This window comes from Diadema antillarum, unplaced genomic scaffold, assembly GCF_040938485.1.
Source record: "Diadema antillarum isolate AM-2024a unplaced genomic scaffold, OU_Dant_1.0 scf00000071, whole genome shotgun sequence".
NCBI lineage: Eukaryota > Metazoa > Echinodermata > Echinoidea > Diadematoida > Diadematidae > Diadema > Diadema antillarum.
Window position 1 is genome coordinate 13,138,443 of NW_027270960.1, and position 20,277 is coordinate 13,158,719.

Consider the following 20,277-nt stretch of genomic DNA (forward strand, 5'->3'; position numbering starts at 1 on the left):
CATGAAGATACCTTGAAATATTTGTGAGATATGGAGAAAAATGTGAAATTTTAACATTTTCACTTGACCTTTGACCTCATGACCCAAAGCTCTCTCTGGAGAATCTTTATTCGGTAGGTCATGAATACACCAAGTTTCAAAAAAATACCTCCAGGCATTGCATTGATATAGGGGAAATAGTGAAATTTTGAGCATTTGACCTTGACCTTTTGACCTTTGACCTTGATCATGTGCGCCCAAAAGTTGATAGGCACAACTTCGCCCACTCATACATATACATGCCAAGTTTCATTAGGATACCTCTAACAGTTTTTTAGATACGCTGTCCACAAAATAACATTACGGACGGAAGGACGGACGGAAGGACGGACGGACGGACGGACGGACGGACGGACGGACGGACAACCCGAAAACATAATGCCTCCCGCGACACTTTGTGGCGGAGGCATAAAAAAAAAAACCCAACAACAGTCAATTGGATAAATCCATCCATGGAAGAGAAAACTCTAGTGAGGTAAAATTTGAGTTCATAAGTACATATAGTGTATAATGTTTCTTCAGTGGGAGAAGTGTACGGCATGAAGATTCAGCATAGGAAAACAAAAAAGAGGGCAATAAATCTGGCACGTTCTATTTATGAAAAGCTACCAAAGCCCGATGTGGAGATTAACATATTTCGAGCTGAGCGAACAGATGGTGAGCGCACGCTTGGTCAGCCTTGCCGACAAAGAATGCACGCCCCAGCGGACAGCAGAATACAGGCAGCTCTGACTGCTACGATGTAATTGCATATTTTGTAGCAAAAGGTGGGCTTAAGCGTGAATTGTATATTGTATGTAAGTGTGACAAATGGCATTGGTGAGGTGACAGCAGGCATGCTTCTATATTACATTGTAGTTTCACTGGTGATGGACACAACACTTAACCCGTTGAGGACGAGTCCCGAGTATACTCAGACACATGTCTATGGGAAATGCATGTTGAAGCAAAATCAGTCTGTCCTCAATGGGTTAAAAACAGGTAGTTACTGAATACCTGAGTGTTAACCGTTTCCATACACCAACAAAATATCTATTTTTAGGTGTATATGATAATAAATCCATGGCAAAGAGAATTTTATTGTCATTAACTTCAAATTCATCTCACTCCATAATTTAAAAAACAAAAACAAAACTGAACAACACAGTTTAAAATGAGAAACCAACAAACTGATACAATAAAATGTGACAATTACATGAAAGTAGAAGGGTAGACTGCAGACAGAAAGAAATACCATGTGCAAGATGTAAACAGCTACCCTGATAACAATAAAATTCAATAAGAAATAGCACATATACTGTATGACTACAGAGACATTTGAATCTCAATGTCTGGATAAAACCTTCATTATTTACAGTTATCTATACAGAAAAGTGAGTGCCTATGTTTGTTTGTTTTTTTTATGAAAGAAGAAAAACAGATTGTACAGCTCTACATCTCCAAGACAAACCTGCATTAGTTACCAAAAGTGTTAAAGTAAAAAGAGGATTTTGGGCATGTTTCTCTATCAGATCTTATTTTTAGTTCATAGCAAATCTATGTCAAATGTAATTTGTCTCTTGCTGAGAGAATAATCATGATCATCCGTACAGAAACTGCACGACTTAATCTCAGGTGATATCTTGTAAATGTGCTGGTACACTACACAATCATTTATCCACACACTGACACACATACACACAACTCTGCACACAACAAACCACATGAAGGATTGCCATTTGAAATGCATTGGGCATTGTGACGATTAAAACAACGTGAAACTAGAGCAAGTCAACTTTTGTGCACAGTTATCTAGGGTGCTTTCATTTCTACTGCACTCACTATCTCTGACATACAGACATGATTCTTCATGCATATTTTGATGAAGTTAATTGATATTCGCCACCCACCAAGAACTGATTTGTAACCATCTAAAAAGCATGAAGGGTATACATTCCTATTAAGTTTCTCTCCATTAGACCAAATGATATTCTTGCATTTACTGTATATCACATGGACTTTGTGACTCGCAATAATACAAATGAGCTGTACAACTGTCACCAGGGTGGGAAATCCCTAACTTTTCTCATAAAAAGGATTATACATATCCATTTCAAATTCTATCACTGCAGTTGTTGACTGTGATTTCCACCACTCGCATGATTCTATGGCTGGTTCTAATTCGCAAACTATATTATACTCACATAATATATAGCATATACAGTACATACTCTTCATGTAAACTATTGGGATGCTTTCCAAAGTAATTCACCTGTATTCAAATTGTATCTTTATTTTTTATTTTTTTTTTGGACAAAACAAGTAGCATACAATGTGTGATTACCCACTGATAAAGCCACAACCAAGTGACTATGTATACTTGCATCACAAAAAATAAAATAAAATAAAATCTTTGAGGTTCTTTAGACAAAGTTCTATTAACTCTATCCTTGTTCCTCACACGGCACTACACTAGAAAAAAAAATCATGTTACCCTTGTGCTTCAATCATTACATTGGTTGACAATAGAATTATAAATTCTATTCCAAATACTCTTGCTAATGGTTCATTGTGTCCATGGCACTGCCCTGACTATAATGTGTCTTTCATTCAGCAATATACACTATTAATAACTATGCTCATCTGACTCCATTTCATAATATATGTTGTATCAAAAGTTCAAACCAAATAATCGCTCATTCGCTCACGCAGCACTCTCTCCATTACTTTGGAATATATTGACACTGGATATTGGGGAAACTCACAATATTGGTGTACTTAAAGGTACTGTAAACTCCAATTACATCTTTCTAATTTTGCATACATTAAGTTTGTTTTCTTCTATATTGTTTGTGTTTGTCACATATTTTGTTCCCTATTTGTATTAATTCCCATTCTCACCTGCCCTTGCAATGGTATGACACAAGATAGGAGGGTTTGGAAGGTTTAAAACTCACCTTCTCAACCAGAATGAGATCAGATACTTGGATCTCTGAGCTGGGCACCTTGACCAGTCCAGTCCTGGTCAGCTTGTAGTATTGCTGCATGTTGACCTCCCGATCTCTCCTGTACCGCCGGAAGTCATCCAGCGCCTCGCGACACATTGTCACGAATATAACAAAAGCCTGCCAATAGAGGGCGGTTGAAATGCAGCTTGATGGTACAGTGTGATTTCCCATAATGATGAAATGCACAACGTACAATTTGTATGATGATGACTTTTCACAAATACACACAGAAACACAGAAACAGCGGAAAATACGTCTTTTGATCATAATCACCACATGCGCCAAGTTTGTTTAAATAGCTTACAAACTGGAGATGAATTTCAATCTGCAAGCCTTTTTCCAGATTTGGGAGCCATGGCGCATTGTTACCATGGCAACACACTTCGGCTAGTCTAAAATTTTGTTTTATACAACTGATATCACAGTCACCATCCACGTAGGCCAATTTTCTTCAGAATCAGAAAAAAACCCTGAAGAATTCTAATTTGCAAGGCTTTTTCCTGATTTCCGGCCATGATGTATTATTATCATGGCAACATACACTTCAAAAGTGTATCTTGCACAACTTTACGTCAAGTTTTTCATGTGTGCCAATTTTCTAGTTAATCAATGACAAACTGGAAAAGAATTAGATTTGCAAGCATTTTTACCTGATTTGATAAATGTGCCATTACCATGGCAAAGCACATTCAGCTAAGTTGAAATGTGTCCTGCACAACTTTGTATTGAGCTCAGCACATATAATACCAAATTTCTTTTGAATTGCACGAAAACTGGAGAAATAATTTGATTTGTAACATTTGTAACAGACTGACAGCCTGCCCACCCATCCGACTGACCACACACTGATTCCTATAGAAACTCTTTCAAACTAGGTTTGGTTGGGATATAAAAACAAATTTGACGATAATGATAAAATAATATCAGAGGTATTTTTATAATGTCCCTTACCACTCTGTCTGAGTGTTCAAAGAGCACAAATAATTCCCTAGCAAGACTTTGATAATTCAGCACCTTCATTCTTCTTCACAGTCAGACCGCAACGTCCTGAAAAGCCTTCGCATTTATCGTACGCGTATGCATGGACCTCGCGGACATGAATACGTAATGAGCTGGGAGACCACCTTTTTAGAGTGTCTGTAAATCTAAACGACATTATCAATCTTCATGATTTATACATCAATAAAAAGCTGAAGAGTTGTACTTTGATGAAATTCGACCATTTAAAAGGTTATGACATATAAAATATACTGAACAAGGAAATTATAAAACACAAAATTTGCATATTTTTCATTTTTCTTAAGGGGTACACTAGACCAACGAAATTAAGGTGGACCAAAATGGAAGAGGTATAAAATGAAAGAGGAAATATCATTCTATGAAAACATGATGACTTTATGTGGACTGATCCTATGAACGGGTCAGGTTGGCAAATAAATCATTGCATTGTACAGTTAATTTTTGACGAGATTTCAGTTTGCCGCGAATACGCGTTTCTGATTGGTTAATTCCCTCTGAGTGGAGAGTTGAACGAACCTCGCGGAATGACAGTAAACGTGTACTCTACATAACAGTAATACACTGTGTGTAGATGACAGTGTACTACCCTATGGCGTGTGTGTGTGTGTGTGCGCGCGCATAATGTATGTATACGCGCTCAGGTTCAGGCAACTGCAGCTAAGATCACCACGTAAACAACAAGAACAACACTCCACTCTGATCGACAGCTCAACTTTGGCTTGAACTTTGCACAACTAGATAGAGTAGCGTGCATTAATAAATAGCATACAAATCAAAAATAAAAGATCTAGCATTAAGTTTGCGCACACGAGTTCTTTGGGGCTCTCTATTTGGTATTAGAATAATTATTCCTTATTAATCCACTGTATACATCGCTGAGTAATTTATCTAATGATACCCTGGCAGCGCATGATCATTCATGTATCTCAAATTGCCACACTGTGACATTTACTCGACAAGACTTTCAATTTTTATTGTTTTCTAAGCGAGGGACCAATTCAGTTCTTACTGTGCTATCATAACAAGTATATCTAAAACGTTGACTATCATTCATGTGGTGATGCAACCTATGAACGGGTCGGGTTGGCAATAAATAGAAAGCCTTGTTCTAATTTGTCTCAGGGTCGTTTGGAAAATATCGATATATTGCAGAGATATGAATAATGGTATCATAAGCTCATTTTATATAATGTAAGCATTAAAAGGTGTGATTTATTTCAAATATTCACAAACCATGTCAATTAGTCGCGGATAGTAGATCTTCATGTCGTCAATAAGTGAATCTCGTAGACCATGCATTTTGTCTCTGAATTATCTCGCAAAATCTCGGGTGCTGAGAAGGACATGCGCAAAAACCTGCGCGTACGATAAATTTTTGATTTGAGCTCATTAACAGCAGCGTTGCGGTCTGACTGTTCACATCTACTGGTATTCATCTCAAGGTCATACTAACTCGTCTTTTCTTCTCTCTTTGAGGGTCCGATGAAGAATTGGGTGCCTTGATTAATTAATGACATCAAATGCTTTCATGCATATCAAAATCAATATGTCTGACTGTGCAGATTCATTGAGTGGAGTGATATACTGTACAAAAGGCTTGCATTCAGTTCAAGCCAAGTTGCTCGCATATGATGCCACTGGGTCAAAAGAGTAATGGTCATCCCAACGACACTTCTTAAGTCTGAGGATTCACACACACACAAAAATGATTTCAGAGGGGACCAATATTACAAACATTCACATTGTTCATATGGAAATTTGAGTCTCTGAAAGGTCGGATGGGGGGGGGGGGGGGGGGGGACTTAGTATCAACTTGATGTTTTTCAAGGTTTTCGACTGAGACCAATCAGAATGTGAGTGTTGGCAAAAGATCCTCCTCAAAATAACCTACCAAAGTTGGTGCTGCATATAAAACAGCATAGAGGATATTCCACAGATTCTGTTAAAATCGAATTTGAACAGTCTAACAAAGGGACATCATCCTTCCACTGGCATTAAATACAGCATTTACATGTGCCATCGATCTAGTGACAGATCCTGGGGAGCAGAGGGTCATATTGAGTGAATTACATGTATACAGATGTACATGTACAAAGTGTAAGGACAAGGGAGAGATAGAATATATTTATAGACAATCCAACAAATATCAAACCTGGACAAGATGTTGACATATGACTTTTCAGATTCTTTCAAAATGTTTTCATGGATTCTGCTGATTGGATCCTCAGTGTAAGAGCATTTCAGAGAAATAATAAACGTGACGGCAGAAATAAACATTCAAACATCCTTCCAGGAATCCGGGGATACTACATGTCAGTTGTATGAGAATCTCTTAGGAAGTATATTTATTATGTAAGGTGTCAAAGGTCAAAGGTTACTCACGAGAGGAGCCCAGTAGGTGTAGAGATAGCCTATTCTGAGCGCTGGAATGAACTGGGAGAGAGCCATCAGTAGGAAGTAGAGATTGAGGAACAGCTTGAACTGGTAGTATAAAACCTAGAGGAGAGGTACAACAATGATGACATGATTATCAAACCACACACTGCACTCAAATCACATTATTTTCATTCATTTTGACACACACAACAAAGAATATACATTGCATGTACCTGCATGCTGAAATATATATGGGTAGTCTTTTTCTATAAAAAGGTAAAGCTCCCTAGCTATGGCTATATTGTGTTTCTCTTATGTAAGTCTTGTGCATTATTGATTGATTGGGTTCTGTTAGAGTATGTAAACTGAAATATCAAACAGAAATTACCAATATCATACACTTACTACATGTCCTTCAGTTATAATACCTACACAAAAAAAAGGACATACAGAAAATTTTAATGCATCTTTTTTCCCTATTCATCCTGTTTATTTAGGTCACAAAATTGCTGTCTGCTCATTTGCATGCAAGTTGAGTCCACACTTTCCAGAATCAAACAATACCATCTTTCTATTGTTGTCTGGGGCTAAACGCACAACACGATGAAAGTACTCAAAATATCAAAATCTCTGCAGCCTAGTCTGTAACTTAGGAATTAAATCTGTATCTATAAGAAGAAGAAAAATTATAGTATGCCTATTTCTATAGAACTTTAAATATTAATAAGCTTTAAATATGACCATATATTGTAGATATTACATCATACCCCTTTGTATCAATCTCTGTGTTATTAAGAGGAAATACAGAAATCAGAGGTGCATAGCATTTAATTATACATTGTACGTTGGATTAAAAAGAGCTTCGCTCAGAAAATTGAGCTGAGTGAATGTAAATATGGCTTTAGATATGAAAACATGCACAAAAGCACAAACTTTACCAAGCACAGTATATGCTGTTAACTAGCAATAACTGAACCAATAGACTATAGAATTGTAATGTCACGCACAACATGATCATGGATGTGTTGACTTTTGATGCTCATACTGCATAAAAATATCAGTACACTACTGTACATAACACTGTTTGGAAGAAATCTACATGCAAAGAGCAGATATTGAAAAAACAACAACTAGTAGTATTATCTGCCTAGAAACTGCCTAGCTATAGGTTTCTTTTACAATGTATCTGTTACATATGGTGCAAATCAAAGAGTTCTGTGAGGGGTTTACAACCACTGCAGCGAGTTCATACCGGGACCATGACCTAGTTTAATACACCTGACTTATCCTCAGTGACATTAGTAATAGGCAGGACTCAACTACACATTGGACAAAATATAAACCAAACAGATTGTTGACAATAACTCCACAATCCCCTTGGTACTGCACAAGCCCAGGCGTATGTGTGTCTTTGTGTATAGGGCACTTTGTACAATTTGAAAACACTATATGCACGCTTTGCCAACAACATCAGTATGAATAAATAACCAAACCCTCACACACAGTTTACACAGGGTTTGCTGTTTGGACTCAAACCTCGAGCCTCCTCTAACTTACAATGTATGCTGGCTAGGGCGGTTGACAGGGTACATTATAAAATGCAAACATTTATGCACTGAGAACTGCAAACAAGTGCTCTCTCGATTAATAGCTCAGACCAAAACTTGTAATCCTAGACGTTTTCGGCTGTTCGGAAGGTGCAACACAAATGTGAACCTTAAATAGTCAACCAGACCATCAGCTCCTGATATCAAGGGTTAGCTATTGACAGAACTGACCAATCATTTCAACAATTCTATCCTATGTTCACAGATCAACAAACATTAGAGCCACATATATTGACTTAAGATTCTAGCACAGTTGCGAATGTCCAGTTCACAGATTCAGTAATACCAGTGACCCACATTGGTCAATATTGCTAATAATGCATTACTACTGGTGCAGTGATACATGATACACTGTAGTCTGCATGCAGTTGAAGGCACATTGACACCAAAGTTCTCAGTGTTGATGGACAAACATGGGACTTCATGTCTGGATCAACAGAGTATATTTGATTTCCAACATTGCAACTGATTTCTGAAAGGGGGGGGGGGTGCACACTCCACATACAAGTGTAAATCTGTTGAAATACTGGTTTAATTCTTGTAGTTTACTGTTTCATTTTGGATACACTGTCTAATATAATTCCCTTTGAGTGACTGCATTCTATGATTCTGAAGAAATTCTGGCACAGATGATTGAAAATGTCATTTCCATTGCTCCAAATATGGAGGTGGTATCTTTTTTTTTCATTATATTGTAATGTAGTGACATATTATGTCAATACTACATTGTATATCTTTCACTACACATGTTGGAATAACAGGCTTTTGCCATAGAGTCTACACATACAGTCACATTAGACCTCATTCCTCTCATGAACCCACAGGATCCAATTACACCTACATCAGTAGGAAAGTAATTGGACTAATTGCATGCATTTCTCATGAAATTCAATCTTCTGCGCCTAGCTCACTATCCTGCTACACCCAACAACTAGGCACATAAAAGGCACCTGCTACTCAAGTGCTAAAAATATACACGTAACATGGAGCTAGTAGCTCTATGCATTGAAAGCAGTGGTGGACAGGCCAATTCAAACAGTGTACTGTACGGAGAAAGATGACTGTCCCATTCCAACAACAAGTGCTGCATAAATCTAACCTCAATAGATATATTGAATCAGGCATGATGAATGATGTCATATTTCCCTAGCTGAAAAAAAGGTCACTTCTTTGTCACTGTAAAAAAAAATGGGTCACCTCCTTGTCAATCTATCCATAATATTCTCAAGCAATACATCTGAAATGTAGATATTCTGAGTTATCTGATGTACTTGTATGTTGTTAGTGTGCATACTTTTCAAGGCTTACCATTTGTCTTGTACCTAATGTACACTGCATTTTCTTTGATAAACCTACTGTACAATACAATATTTTCGCAGCATGAAATTTTCGCGAATGGGAGCCAAAGGCCTTATTCACAACATGAAATTTTTGCGAGTTGCCTAACATTCAATGCATAATAGCATAGACAAGATCTTTAGTGTGCATTTTAAGTTTGCAAAACTCTGCTCCAGCAAAATTAAAATGCACGCGAACATTCCTCGTTTTACAGTAACTTTAAAACATCATTGAGCTTTTCTTTTCTTTTTTCCAAAATCTATACTCTATGTTATAAACGGCAAATGAAAAGCATGAAGAGGGACAAGCCTAAATGCATTTTACAAATTACATGTCATGTTACCATTGATATCTTACAAAGAGATACTAAAGATACTCGACATAAGATAATCACCAATCTTGTGTTTACCCCCTTTAAGCATGACAAGCAGATTCACAAGCTGCAGGCTTTAATAAAAGACTACCTCACTCCCAATCCCCCAGTGCGCTTCCAGATCAATGGGCACAACCCTATCCAAATCAGAAGCCAAGATGATGATGATGATGAGTTCGGTCATGGGAGACCAGCAGAGCATCCTGGATGATCTCCGCATCCCAGACGACCCCACGGGAAAAACAGGGGAGGGAGGAGGATGGGATGGTGAGTGGGGGAGGGGGAAGATGGTGGTGTGGTCTAAATAAGTTACTAGTATCTAATGGGCTGAACTCTGCCGTTTCTCAATCCATGTCATGTTACTTCTTCTGCGATCGGTCTCCCATCCTACTATACAGTTTCTGAAATTTTTTTTTTTTTTCTTACAGCCTGAGGTACCACAAACTGTTTATTCACCTGCTCCATCCAATAAAGATTCTGAGGCAGGAGTTCACATAGCATTCATCAGTTGTTGCTAGAAGCACTAACTGTAGAGTAAGCCTCTGGCGGGCTTTTTAAGGCAATCCTTTGTGAGCAAAACATTCGTACAATTTGCATGCACTACAGAAAAAGTGTAAGACTGGAAAGAAAAAGCTCACAACTACAGGATATACAGAGTTAGACCCGATTAAATTGGATTGGAAAGCAGGTGTTTGTATTTTATAATCTGAGCAAGAATTACTTCAGGTGGGGGCCAGAATCATTAAGCAATTCCAATCAACCAACATTCAAAACATTTCTACATAAAAGAATTTAGAATTTCAATGGCTCTATTTTATAAATGGAATATAATCTACCTAAAAATGTAAGACAAACTACTAATTAACATTGATTTAAAAAAAATCTGGGACCTTGAAAAAAGTATAAGATCTCTGTATGTAATTGATTATATTCTGCAGTAGCTGTACAAGCACCCAACAATGGTACACAGGATATCATCATGTTAAAAGAACCCGTATAAACCTCTCTAGGGGCAGATAGTTACTTTCCCAATGTTTTTAAACCACACCGTCAATTCAATTGAAGTTGATATTGAGACTCATAAACCATCAATCAGTAGCTAAAACTGGATATGTATACAATAAGTATAAATTACATAGATTTAAAACATTGAATAAATAATGAAAAATGTGATACAAATACACTACATAGCATGACACTGTAAACACCACCCCCCCCCCCAAAAAAAAAAAAAACAACAACAACAACAACAACAACAATGTAAATTAGACAGCATTGTTTGAGTGACCAACTTACAAGTGGTAGGAATGTGAAGATGTTGTATTTTTGGTTGCAGATCTTGTTGGGTGGATATTTCTCCTGGCGGGGACCTGGCTTGCCCAGCCAGACTGTGCGGGGATACAGCTCTTTCTCTGGCTTGCATCTCCTCTTCAGTGTGTCGTAACAACTGGGAAGATATACAAAATAACAAATATCCACATAATTTAGGTATTGCATAGATACTGAAAACCACAAATATATGACTGTTTATCAGTAGAATGCATAGCAAGTACTGTACATACAATGTATAATAACATAGTCACTATCTTGTATACATACATGTACATTGTAGGTGTGCATATTTTTGGTTAGAGTGTGCAATCACAATTTATTCCTTGATGTAACAATGAATGTTGAAGAGCTTTAATAAGCACATTAGCCTTCTGCAATGGGTATCTTTTCACACATCCATCTGTGATGATCAAACTATCTTGCCTGGAAAAAGTTAGAATAGAAAATGATCGTCACTATAAACATGTTCAAATTTGTAGGATCATTCCTCAAAAGACTATATAACAACATAAAAATTCAAACAGCAGCAAAAAAAATAAAAAGTCACCTCTCATTGAAGTATATTACATGCCATTGATATTCAGATGTTTGTAAGGCCAGGTAAAAAAGAAAAAAAAAAAGAAAGACAAAAGAAAGTAGTTTCTAGTCTGGATTTTTGGAAAGAGGTGATGAGGGAGGCCATTACTATTTGATCTTTTTTTATCTGAAGCTGCTACACAGCACAAGGTGCTCGCAAGCTCGTACAGTGAGTTTAAAACATACATAAACTAGCCCATAGTATTTCATAACTTTATCTGGGAATCCAAAGTCAGGTAAAATTTGAAGATTTACCATTAATGTTGATGCTTTCTACACATTTCGTAATGACACTACAGCATTGCCGTATGCATACCGTACGTATTGTAACAATGACTGCACTGTATGTATCATATACCACAACCAACAAGGCCTAGTCGGTTGTGGTATTATGTACACATGATACAACCCCTAGAGGGGTGTGTTTATTAATTCACTTGACTGGCACATATAGGGTACACAACTTTCAGGAGTTCTGGCACTAATAAACACACAGCTGTTTGGATTACGAAGTTAAATTAACATGTTTCGGAAATAACTTAAAAAGTGCGATTGCAAATGCATTTGAGCCAGAAATGCGTTTCTGTAGAGTTGGTAAACACAAAATCATTTTGAAACGTGTTTATAGCTCGGAGGATTCTTGGCTGGTGCTACAAACTGTACATAGTGGTTGTGATGCGACAGTGAATACGCACAATCAGAGATTCTAAAATACATGTGTGCATGAAATCACGATCAATAGGTAAATTTCTGGTGTTTTTTTTGGCCGTCCAAGAGTAGGAAAAAAAAGAAGCTGATGTAGCAACTCCAAAAAATGTGAACAGGGACGCGAGTAGCAAATTTATAATTGTTTTTATCAGCATTTTGAAAAATGATAGTAAAAAGATTGACGCAGCTCCAAATCCGGATGCACAAGGACAAGAAACTGCTTTCTTGTTTTACTCGGCCTATAAATGTAATAAATCAGCATTTGTGTACCAACTTCAGCCATTACACACTGTACATCACAGTGTCTTTTGTAATAGATAACAGTGCATATCTACAATGCACAGAAACATGGGAAGAAAATATATACTGTTGAGTCGGTTTGATTTTGCTAAAAAACAACACAGCATTTCCCATAGACACTTGCCCAAGTATACTCGGGACTCATCCTAAATGAGGTAATAAGCCAGTTCGGAGTTCTACTTTGCGCATGAGCAGAAAAAGGTCATTCGTATCACCAGGCATGTTGGTTTTTAAATTCACTGGGATTTAAGCATCTGTGATGTAATGATTATTCATGTAATCCTTATAAATGCTGCTTGTCAGCACGTCCACCTGACAGTAAAAGTGGTATTTGGCAATATCAATGAAAGAGACTGTTAATATATTAAATGCAAAATAATGAAATGGATGCTTTCCCAGGTGTTAATTGACGGATCATTCTGGTCATCTGGTCTACGCAAGTTCATTCTTTGTTTGAACAGGATTGATGAATCTCATGAATTGTTACGTAAAAGCTTATGCATTATGTCGCTCTGAAAACTAGTACAGTGCCCCTAGCTGACTGAGAAAGAAGAAAGGTCATTCATACCAATGTGCCCATCAGTTAACTCCGAACTGGCTTATTACAGACCGGTCCCATTTGATGCCTTCAAGCAAGGCCACACTAAACTATGGGATTGTACATGTACTATTAAACATATCCTATCATGATCTATCACCCACTTTCACGATACCTACAACCTTTTATATGCCTTGCTGCATGACTTGCGTAAGATCCAAGTGTACCAGCAAATACTTGCAGTTTCAAGACATATGTCCATTCCTTTATGATACTGTCTGTGCTGCCCCCTCCCAATCTCCCTAAGTTCATTGCTCTTAGGAAAGTGTAGTTTGAATGTGAGGGATTTTATGCCAGCATTCATCACGATCAATGTAGGTTAACATATATGTTTGCTGAGCACTTCTCCTTAAACAACAAATAAACCCAAGACAAAACAAAAACGGACAGTTTGTAACAGGAAGTATGACATTTCTGTCATGTTACACATCATACGTAACTGCACGTACATGCTGTATGTACATTTTGTATGTACGTAAAACAAGCCATGCATTATATTAAAGGACAAGTTCACCTTCGTAAACATAAGGATTGAGAGACAATGCAGCAATATTAGTAGAACACATCAGTGAAAGTTTGAGGAAAATTGGACAATCTATGCAAAAGTTAGGAATTTTTAAAATTTTTGTGTTGGAACCGCTGGATGAGGAGACTACTAAGGCTTGTGATGTCATATGAGTACAGCAGTATAAAGAAAATGTAAAGAAAATTCAACATATTTTCACTTTTTCCGCATAATAAAAGAGCACTTGACTTGCCTCTTTCTAAAGGCAATGGGAATAATATTTAATACCCAAAATATACGTCAGTGACGAGTCGAAGGAATGTGTACTTTTTTCAAAAGATGACATTTTGTGAAATTCTCTTTATATCTTCCTTATACTAATATTGTTGTACGCATGTGACATCATACACTGCAGTAGTCTTCTCATCCAGCAGTGACTGCACAAAAACTTCAAAAATTCATAACTTTTGAACGGAGTGTCCGATTTTCCTCAAACTTTTAATGATGTGTTCTACTAATATTGCTACGTATTCTCTCAATCCTTATGTTAATGAATGTGAACTTGTCCTTTGAAATGACAAGAACAGCACTCCAAGAGCAAAGACCTCCGCCAATTTAGCCAGGTACTCGTGAATTTCCACAAAACATGCAGGCAATTTCCCATTACAAAAGCCTTTTGTTCACATCATCAGTGGAGCATGTGCTTTAGTGCGCGTATTTAAACCTCCAGTACACGCAGCTACATGTACATGTACATGTAGAACTCCCAAGTTCATTGACCTTATACGCCAAAATTCCAAAAATCCATAAAAATCCATAAAAATTCCTGGATCACTACCAAAACTTAATCATCTGTTCCTAGTGTCATTATCGACTTTTCCTGCTATTTCCATTCAAATCCACTCACAACTTTTTGAGTTACTCAGCAAATAAGCAAACCAAAGCTGATGATCACTTAAAGGGATAGTACAGTATTGGTAGAGGTGAGAATTGGGCTTTGAACTTTTTGTGAGATAAACCATTTGTAAAATAATACAGAGCGTACCTTTTTAAGAGGAATTCAAAGTTCATTTGACGAAAATCTGTTTAAGAATGGCTGAGACATCAATAAATAAAGTAAAACAAAGCGATCGTAATAAAAGGTGGGTCCCACATTTTATTAGAATTGCCCTGTTTTGGGTACCGTATCTCAGCCATTTCAAAACCAATTTTCATCAAATAAATATTGAATTCCTTTTGGAATTACATGCTCTTGAATCATATGTCATAAGAGGTTTCTCATAATAGCCTGTCCTCATTTAAGAAATTTTTGAAAATATACCTTCTAGCAAATCACACATAGTCAATCTATCATATCATTTGTCTTATGTTTTTGTTTTGTTTTGTTATGTAATGTTTTGTTGTATTTGTTTGTATTCTGTCCATGTCTACACTTTGTACCTTAAAAATCAATTATTTTGTGCATGTACATAAGGGAACTTACTTTACAAGGCCTTTTTGGCTTTATTCAAGTTCTTTTTTTTTTTCATTTTCACAGTTATGTAAATGATTGATTATCTTTTTGTTCTGTATTGTAAACTCAATACTGTTGTATTGTTTTATAAGAAAATGAGATGAATAAACGAATTGAATTGAATTGAATTGAAAATAATCTCACCCCAGAATGTTAGAAACCCGAGGTTAGGTCTCAACCAAAACCATACGATCCCGTTAACCTCCTCCTTCCTTGGCTGAGGCAATAACTTACTGCATTTATCAGACAAATTGTATGCTGTGGTACGGGATAACGAGAACACCACATCCTGCTTGAAACAACTTCCTCTCACTCCGGTTCCTACACTCTTCAGGATAACATACTGCAGAACTTTTTGTGAAATGGTGTGCTTTATGATATGAAACTATTTCTGATGGTATAAAGCCATCAAAAGGAAGTGCTATACTGTACTGTATTGGAGGAAATATTACATTTCTTTGACAGGATCATACCTACAACTGAGGTTATGAGATAATTAATGGATCAGATCATTCATGATATTTAAAATGAAATAAAGTATACCCCAAGAGAAAACAACAACAAACAAATAAACAAAAAACAAATGATCAAAGAAAAACCATACAAGGAAGAGAGATATGTTACATGTACTTCAATTCAGGAGGGTTGGGAGGTCTGTCTTTCTGTCTGTTGCAAATAAGCAGCTCACAAAAAGCTAACAAGTTCTTTGATTTGTGTTACAACTACATAAATGATACAGATTTACACATCATGACACTCTCACCATCTCTAAGATTTTTCCTTAGATCTGATTCAACCCACTGTTACTCTGAACAGTTTTCAATCTATACAACTCTCTGTGTTAAAGCAAACTCCAGTTTAGGACTTTACCATCGAAGTGTCATAACTTCTGAAAAGTATCATGTGTTTGATTTTACTCAAAATGAATTCATCTTGCTCATAAGCTGTTGAATCTGAATTCTTCACAAGGTCTACAGCTTTTTACAAATTGTACCAAATTTTACCACATGTTGGCAATATGTATCAAATTTTCACAAAAATTTTGATTCATGCATGTAGGGCTACTCAAAATAAGCTGACTTGCATACCGGTAATTACAAAACAAATATGATTGTAACTTGTTGTTAGTATGACATTCCCACTGCATTGCAAGAATGAAGCCAAGTATGAACTAGAAAAGCACTCAGACAGCGCAGACCTCCGCCAAGCAGCTCATTTCCACCCATTACACATGCATGCTGAAAATTGCGCGGTTTTCCAATGTAATAGAAGCCTTTTGTTTATGTCATCAGTTTCCAGCTATGTGGCACTTCGCCCGAGCAAACCTCAAATATACGCAGGTTGAACTCCCACATTCACTGACCAGATCTGCAAAAAGATTTGAAAATCCACAAAAAATCCCAGGTCACTTCCAAAATCTAATCATCTGTTCCTTGTGTCATTATCAACTTTATCTGCAAGTTTCATTCTAATCCATTCACAACTTTTTAAATTCATTTTGCAAAACAGACACACAAACAAATCAATGCCAATGAAAACAGTTAACCTCCTCCTTCATTGGCAGATGTTTGAAATTTGAATGAATGTGTGTGTATGAATGATACCAGCTACACAAACATGTTTTTATGCTTGTACAACTACAAGTGTATTATTTCACCTTGCACAAGAATTGCTGATATTGCACAGGCAGCGAGTAATGGGATCCTGTCTTCGAGTTCCTCGTCGAGTAAGGGACTCCTGTTCGTTGTCGAAACCATCTTCACCCATCACCATCGGAAGATCCTCCAACGAATCCTCGTCGGAACCAACACTGGTGTGAGAAGTGAAATGAAATGCAATGATAAATTTTATTAACGTCTATCCATAAAACTCACAACATTCTCTCAATCAAACCCAACTACCAACCTTCGCCTATGCAATGTAACACTTGTGTGCCACTGACATGATTTTGACCTCATAACCAGCACAAAGCAATACTGCTAACTGCATACATTGTACAGTTTACTACGTGTACAATGTAGTGATCACACTGTAAATTGATATAAAACTGGGCGAATAAAGTACCGGTAATAAAAATGTGTTAACTTACTATTCACCTACGCACACTGTGATGTTAGTGAATCATGAAGTTGTTTGGCATTCTTTAATATTTGTAATTTTAGCTCTCCCTTCCCATCCCACCCCCTAAACAAACACACCACTCATTTGTAAAGCCTCATACGTCCTCACTTGTTGCGTAAGTATGCAAACATAAACACAGTCCGCACACACACAAACACATTGTACTGTATGTAACCATACAAATGATGTTACAGTCACAAGGACAAGCCAGTTGAATAGTAAATTGTAGAGCTCTATTCACTCATATTCAATCTGCAATTTTTGTAGAATTATTTTTTCAACCTTTGTTATTAAACGGGTGCTGTTCGTTATTCCGAAGGTTTGCTGTTCCGAAGGTTCGTTATTCCGAAGGGTCGTTACTCCGAAACACGCAAATTCCCTATATCTACAGGTTCGTTAATCCGAAAATGAAAAAGGGTTCGTTAATCCGAAAATTTGTGGAGTTATTCCGAAGGTTCGTTATTCCGAAGATTGGTTAATCCGAAAATAAAAGTCAGAACAATGAACCTTCGGAATAACGAATCTTAGGAATAAAGAGCCTTCGGAATAACGAACCTTCGGAATAACGAGCTGTAACCTGTTAAACATTGTGGATTATGACATTGTCTGCTTTGTTTTTTTGACCTTATATTTAAAGGCACTGTTATTTCCCCTTATTTTTTGCTTGTTTTTGTTATTCAGAGGCATCTATAATTCCTGTTTTATTTAAAATGAAAGAGGCCATCAGATCTCAGCAAAGGGGCTTAGTTTTCATGTGAACCAAGTTACAACATGTACAGTACATCAATTATGCCCTAGTCCCAAATCCTAAGTACACCTTACATGTACATACTGATGATTTCAAATGGAGTTAATTAGCCGGCAATAACATCATTTTGCACTTTTATAGCAGAGTAGAATTTTCATTTTTTTTTCTCCCAACCTGCAGTATTGGACAGATTGGATTATCTCAATAGGCTCTTTGGTAAACAACAACAACAACTACAAAAACAACAACAACAAAGCTGTGCACTACAAGGAAGATTATGGCACTGGAGAAGTACCACCAGGTATTAAAAGGGTACCACGTAGTGGCAAGATTCTTAATATCAGCACACTGTGTATCATAGCTGTTATCATATAGAACGAAAAGGTACGCATGGGATTACATACATGTAAGCGTCATTAGCAATAAAAATGATAATATTCACGCAGACACGAAAAACAAGCTCAAAATCAAACTAACAAACCGAACTAAACACAGTTCAATTACACATCTGCTTAGTAAATTGCGAACATGACACACGACTGTGAAATTCAGGCGTTTTACTTGACCGAAAGATCAGTCTGTATCTGGTCGTTGGGGCCATGGGGGGGGGGGGGGGGGGATACAATGTTCCGCGGAGATTGCGTCTGGCTTCACGGATGCCCTCACTGGAGGAGAGCGATAACGTCAGAAAAATAAAGACTCCTCCGGACAGACGGATCTTTCTGTCCAGCCGCGCAAAGAAAATGCATCGCACACACTGATGCCATTATTCATATTTCACCAGAGATTCAGAATCACCTGGTCCTGATCCTGGACGGTCACGATATTCGAAACTGCAGTAGATTGTCTATCTTATGGCATATTTGAGGCAAAACTTCAATTAATTTGTGCTTTACTTTTGGAATAAACAAGCTGCAGATCCTAAGGGTGACGATAGGTGGTACCCTCAATCATACAACAAATTCAAAGATTATATTGGCAATCTAACAGTTACCATGACGGCATGCACAGAATTTGTCAGAAAGAACACCGTCCGCGTCCACACAACGAAAAATTATCAAGTCAAGTGTAAGCAGACGTAAACTTATGGCTTCTAATCTCCAGGTCCCACAGATCATGCCCATGATATCCTTTACAGTGACTCTTAGGTACACTTTAAAATACAAATTTAAACGACAAACAAGCGAACGAGCGTGGGGAGTGCAGCGACACAACGGTTTGCGTCAACGAGAACACGTACACAATATAGCGGTACGCTGGTCTTCGTCTTCCCCGTATCTTCGGCGTAGGTTCTTCGACAATATGGGTGCACACAAACATCCACTGCAAAAAATCTCGTTCCACGTGAATTCACGTCACACCTTCCACTAATATCGAAATGTTACACACCCACACGATCAAAATCTCAATTAAAGTATGTCTTTGATATTCTAAATGTTATAAGTGGGGCACATACCTCTCTAGCTCGTGATATTTAGCGTGACTGATTGATATCCCTGTGAGATTTCTTCGTGGATTGACAATACGTGCAGCAGTGTAATCCGCCATACTACGACTTCCGGAAAGGCCATCCTAGCAGCATCATGGGTAATTATATTCATGACTGCACGGTTCGGAGCTATGCAAATAACGTGGTTGTACACAAACCAACAGTGCAGTTTATGTCGCATGATGAAAATTTCTTGCGAAATATTTTCGCGAAATTACGCATCCGTATAAAAATACTCCAATTCTACTTCTATGACAGAATGGTCATATGCCTAGGATTTTGCCTGACCTAGCAGCAGCATCATGCGATGTAAAATCCAGCAATAGATCAATGGCTGAAGAGGATGAATTAATTCAATTTAATAAAAGGACTACGCTGGGCAAGAAAGATAATCAACAAATGAAATATGAATTTAAAGCGTTGACATTACACTTACTCCCTCCGTGAGTTAAACATTGTTAGTCAACATTATTGGTCTATGCAGCGCTGTAAAACTTGGTGAATGTGACACCACATTATCAATGTCTGCATATGGCCTAATTGGCCTACATCATTAGGCCTATATTCCCTCGCGATAATTAGAAACAACAAACATAGTTTAGCCTACAATACAATTAACAAAATGCACACTAGAATTATTTTTTCCC

The 20,277-nt window shown here is 37.3% G+C and overlaps 1 protein-coding gene across 1 annotated transcript in view; it reads right to left on the reverse strand.

Annotated features, from left to right (window-relative positions):
- Positions 1-19,752, reverse strand: part of LOC139717050 (probable phospholipid-transporting ATPase IIB) — a 43,988-nt gene extending 24,236 nt beyond the window's left edge. Inside the window, exons 1-5 of the mRNA XM_071628560.1 lie at positions 19,598-19,752; positions 16,930-17,082; positions 11,037-11,187; positions 6,429-6,542; positions 2,976-3,143 (exon numbers count right to left, since the gene is read on the reverse strand). Coding sequence (XP_071484661.1) covers positions 2,976-3,143; positions 6,429-6,542; positions 11,037-11,187; positions 16,930-17,082; positions 19,598-19,689 — 678 coding nt within the window. The 5' untranslated portion in view covers positions 19,690-19,752. The remainder of the gene's footprint in view (positions 1-2,975; positions 3,144-6,428; positions 6,543-11,036; positions 11,188-16,929; positions 17,083-19,597) is intronic.
- Between the last annotated feature and the right edge of the window lie 525 nt (positions 19,753-20,277).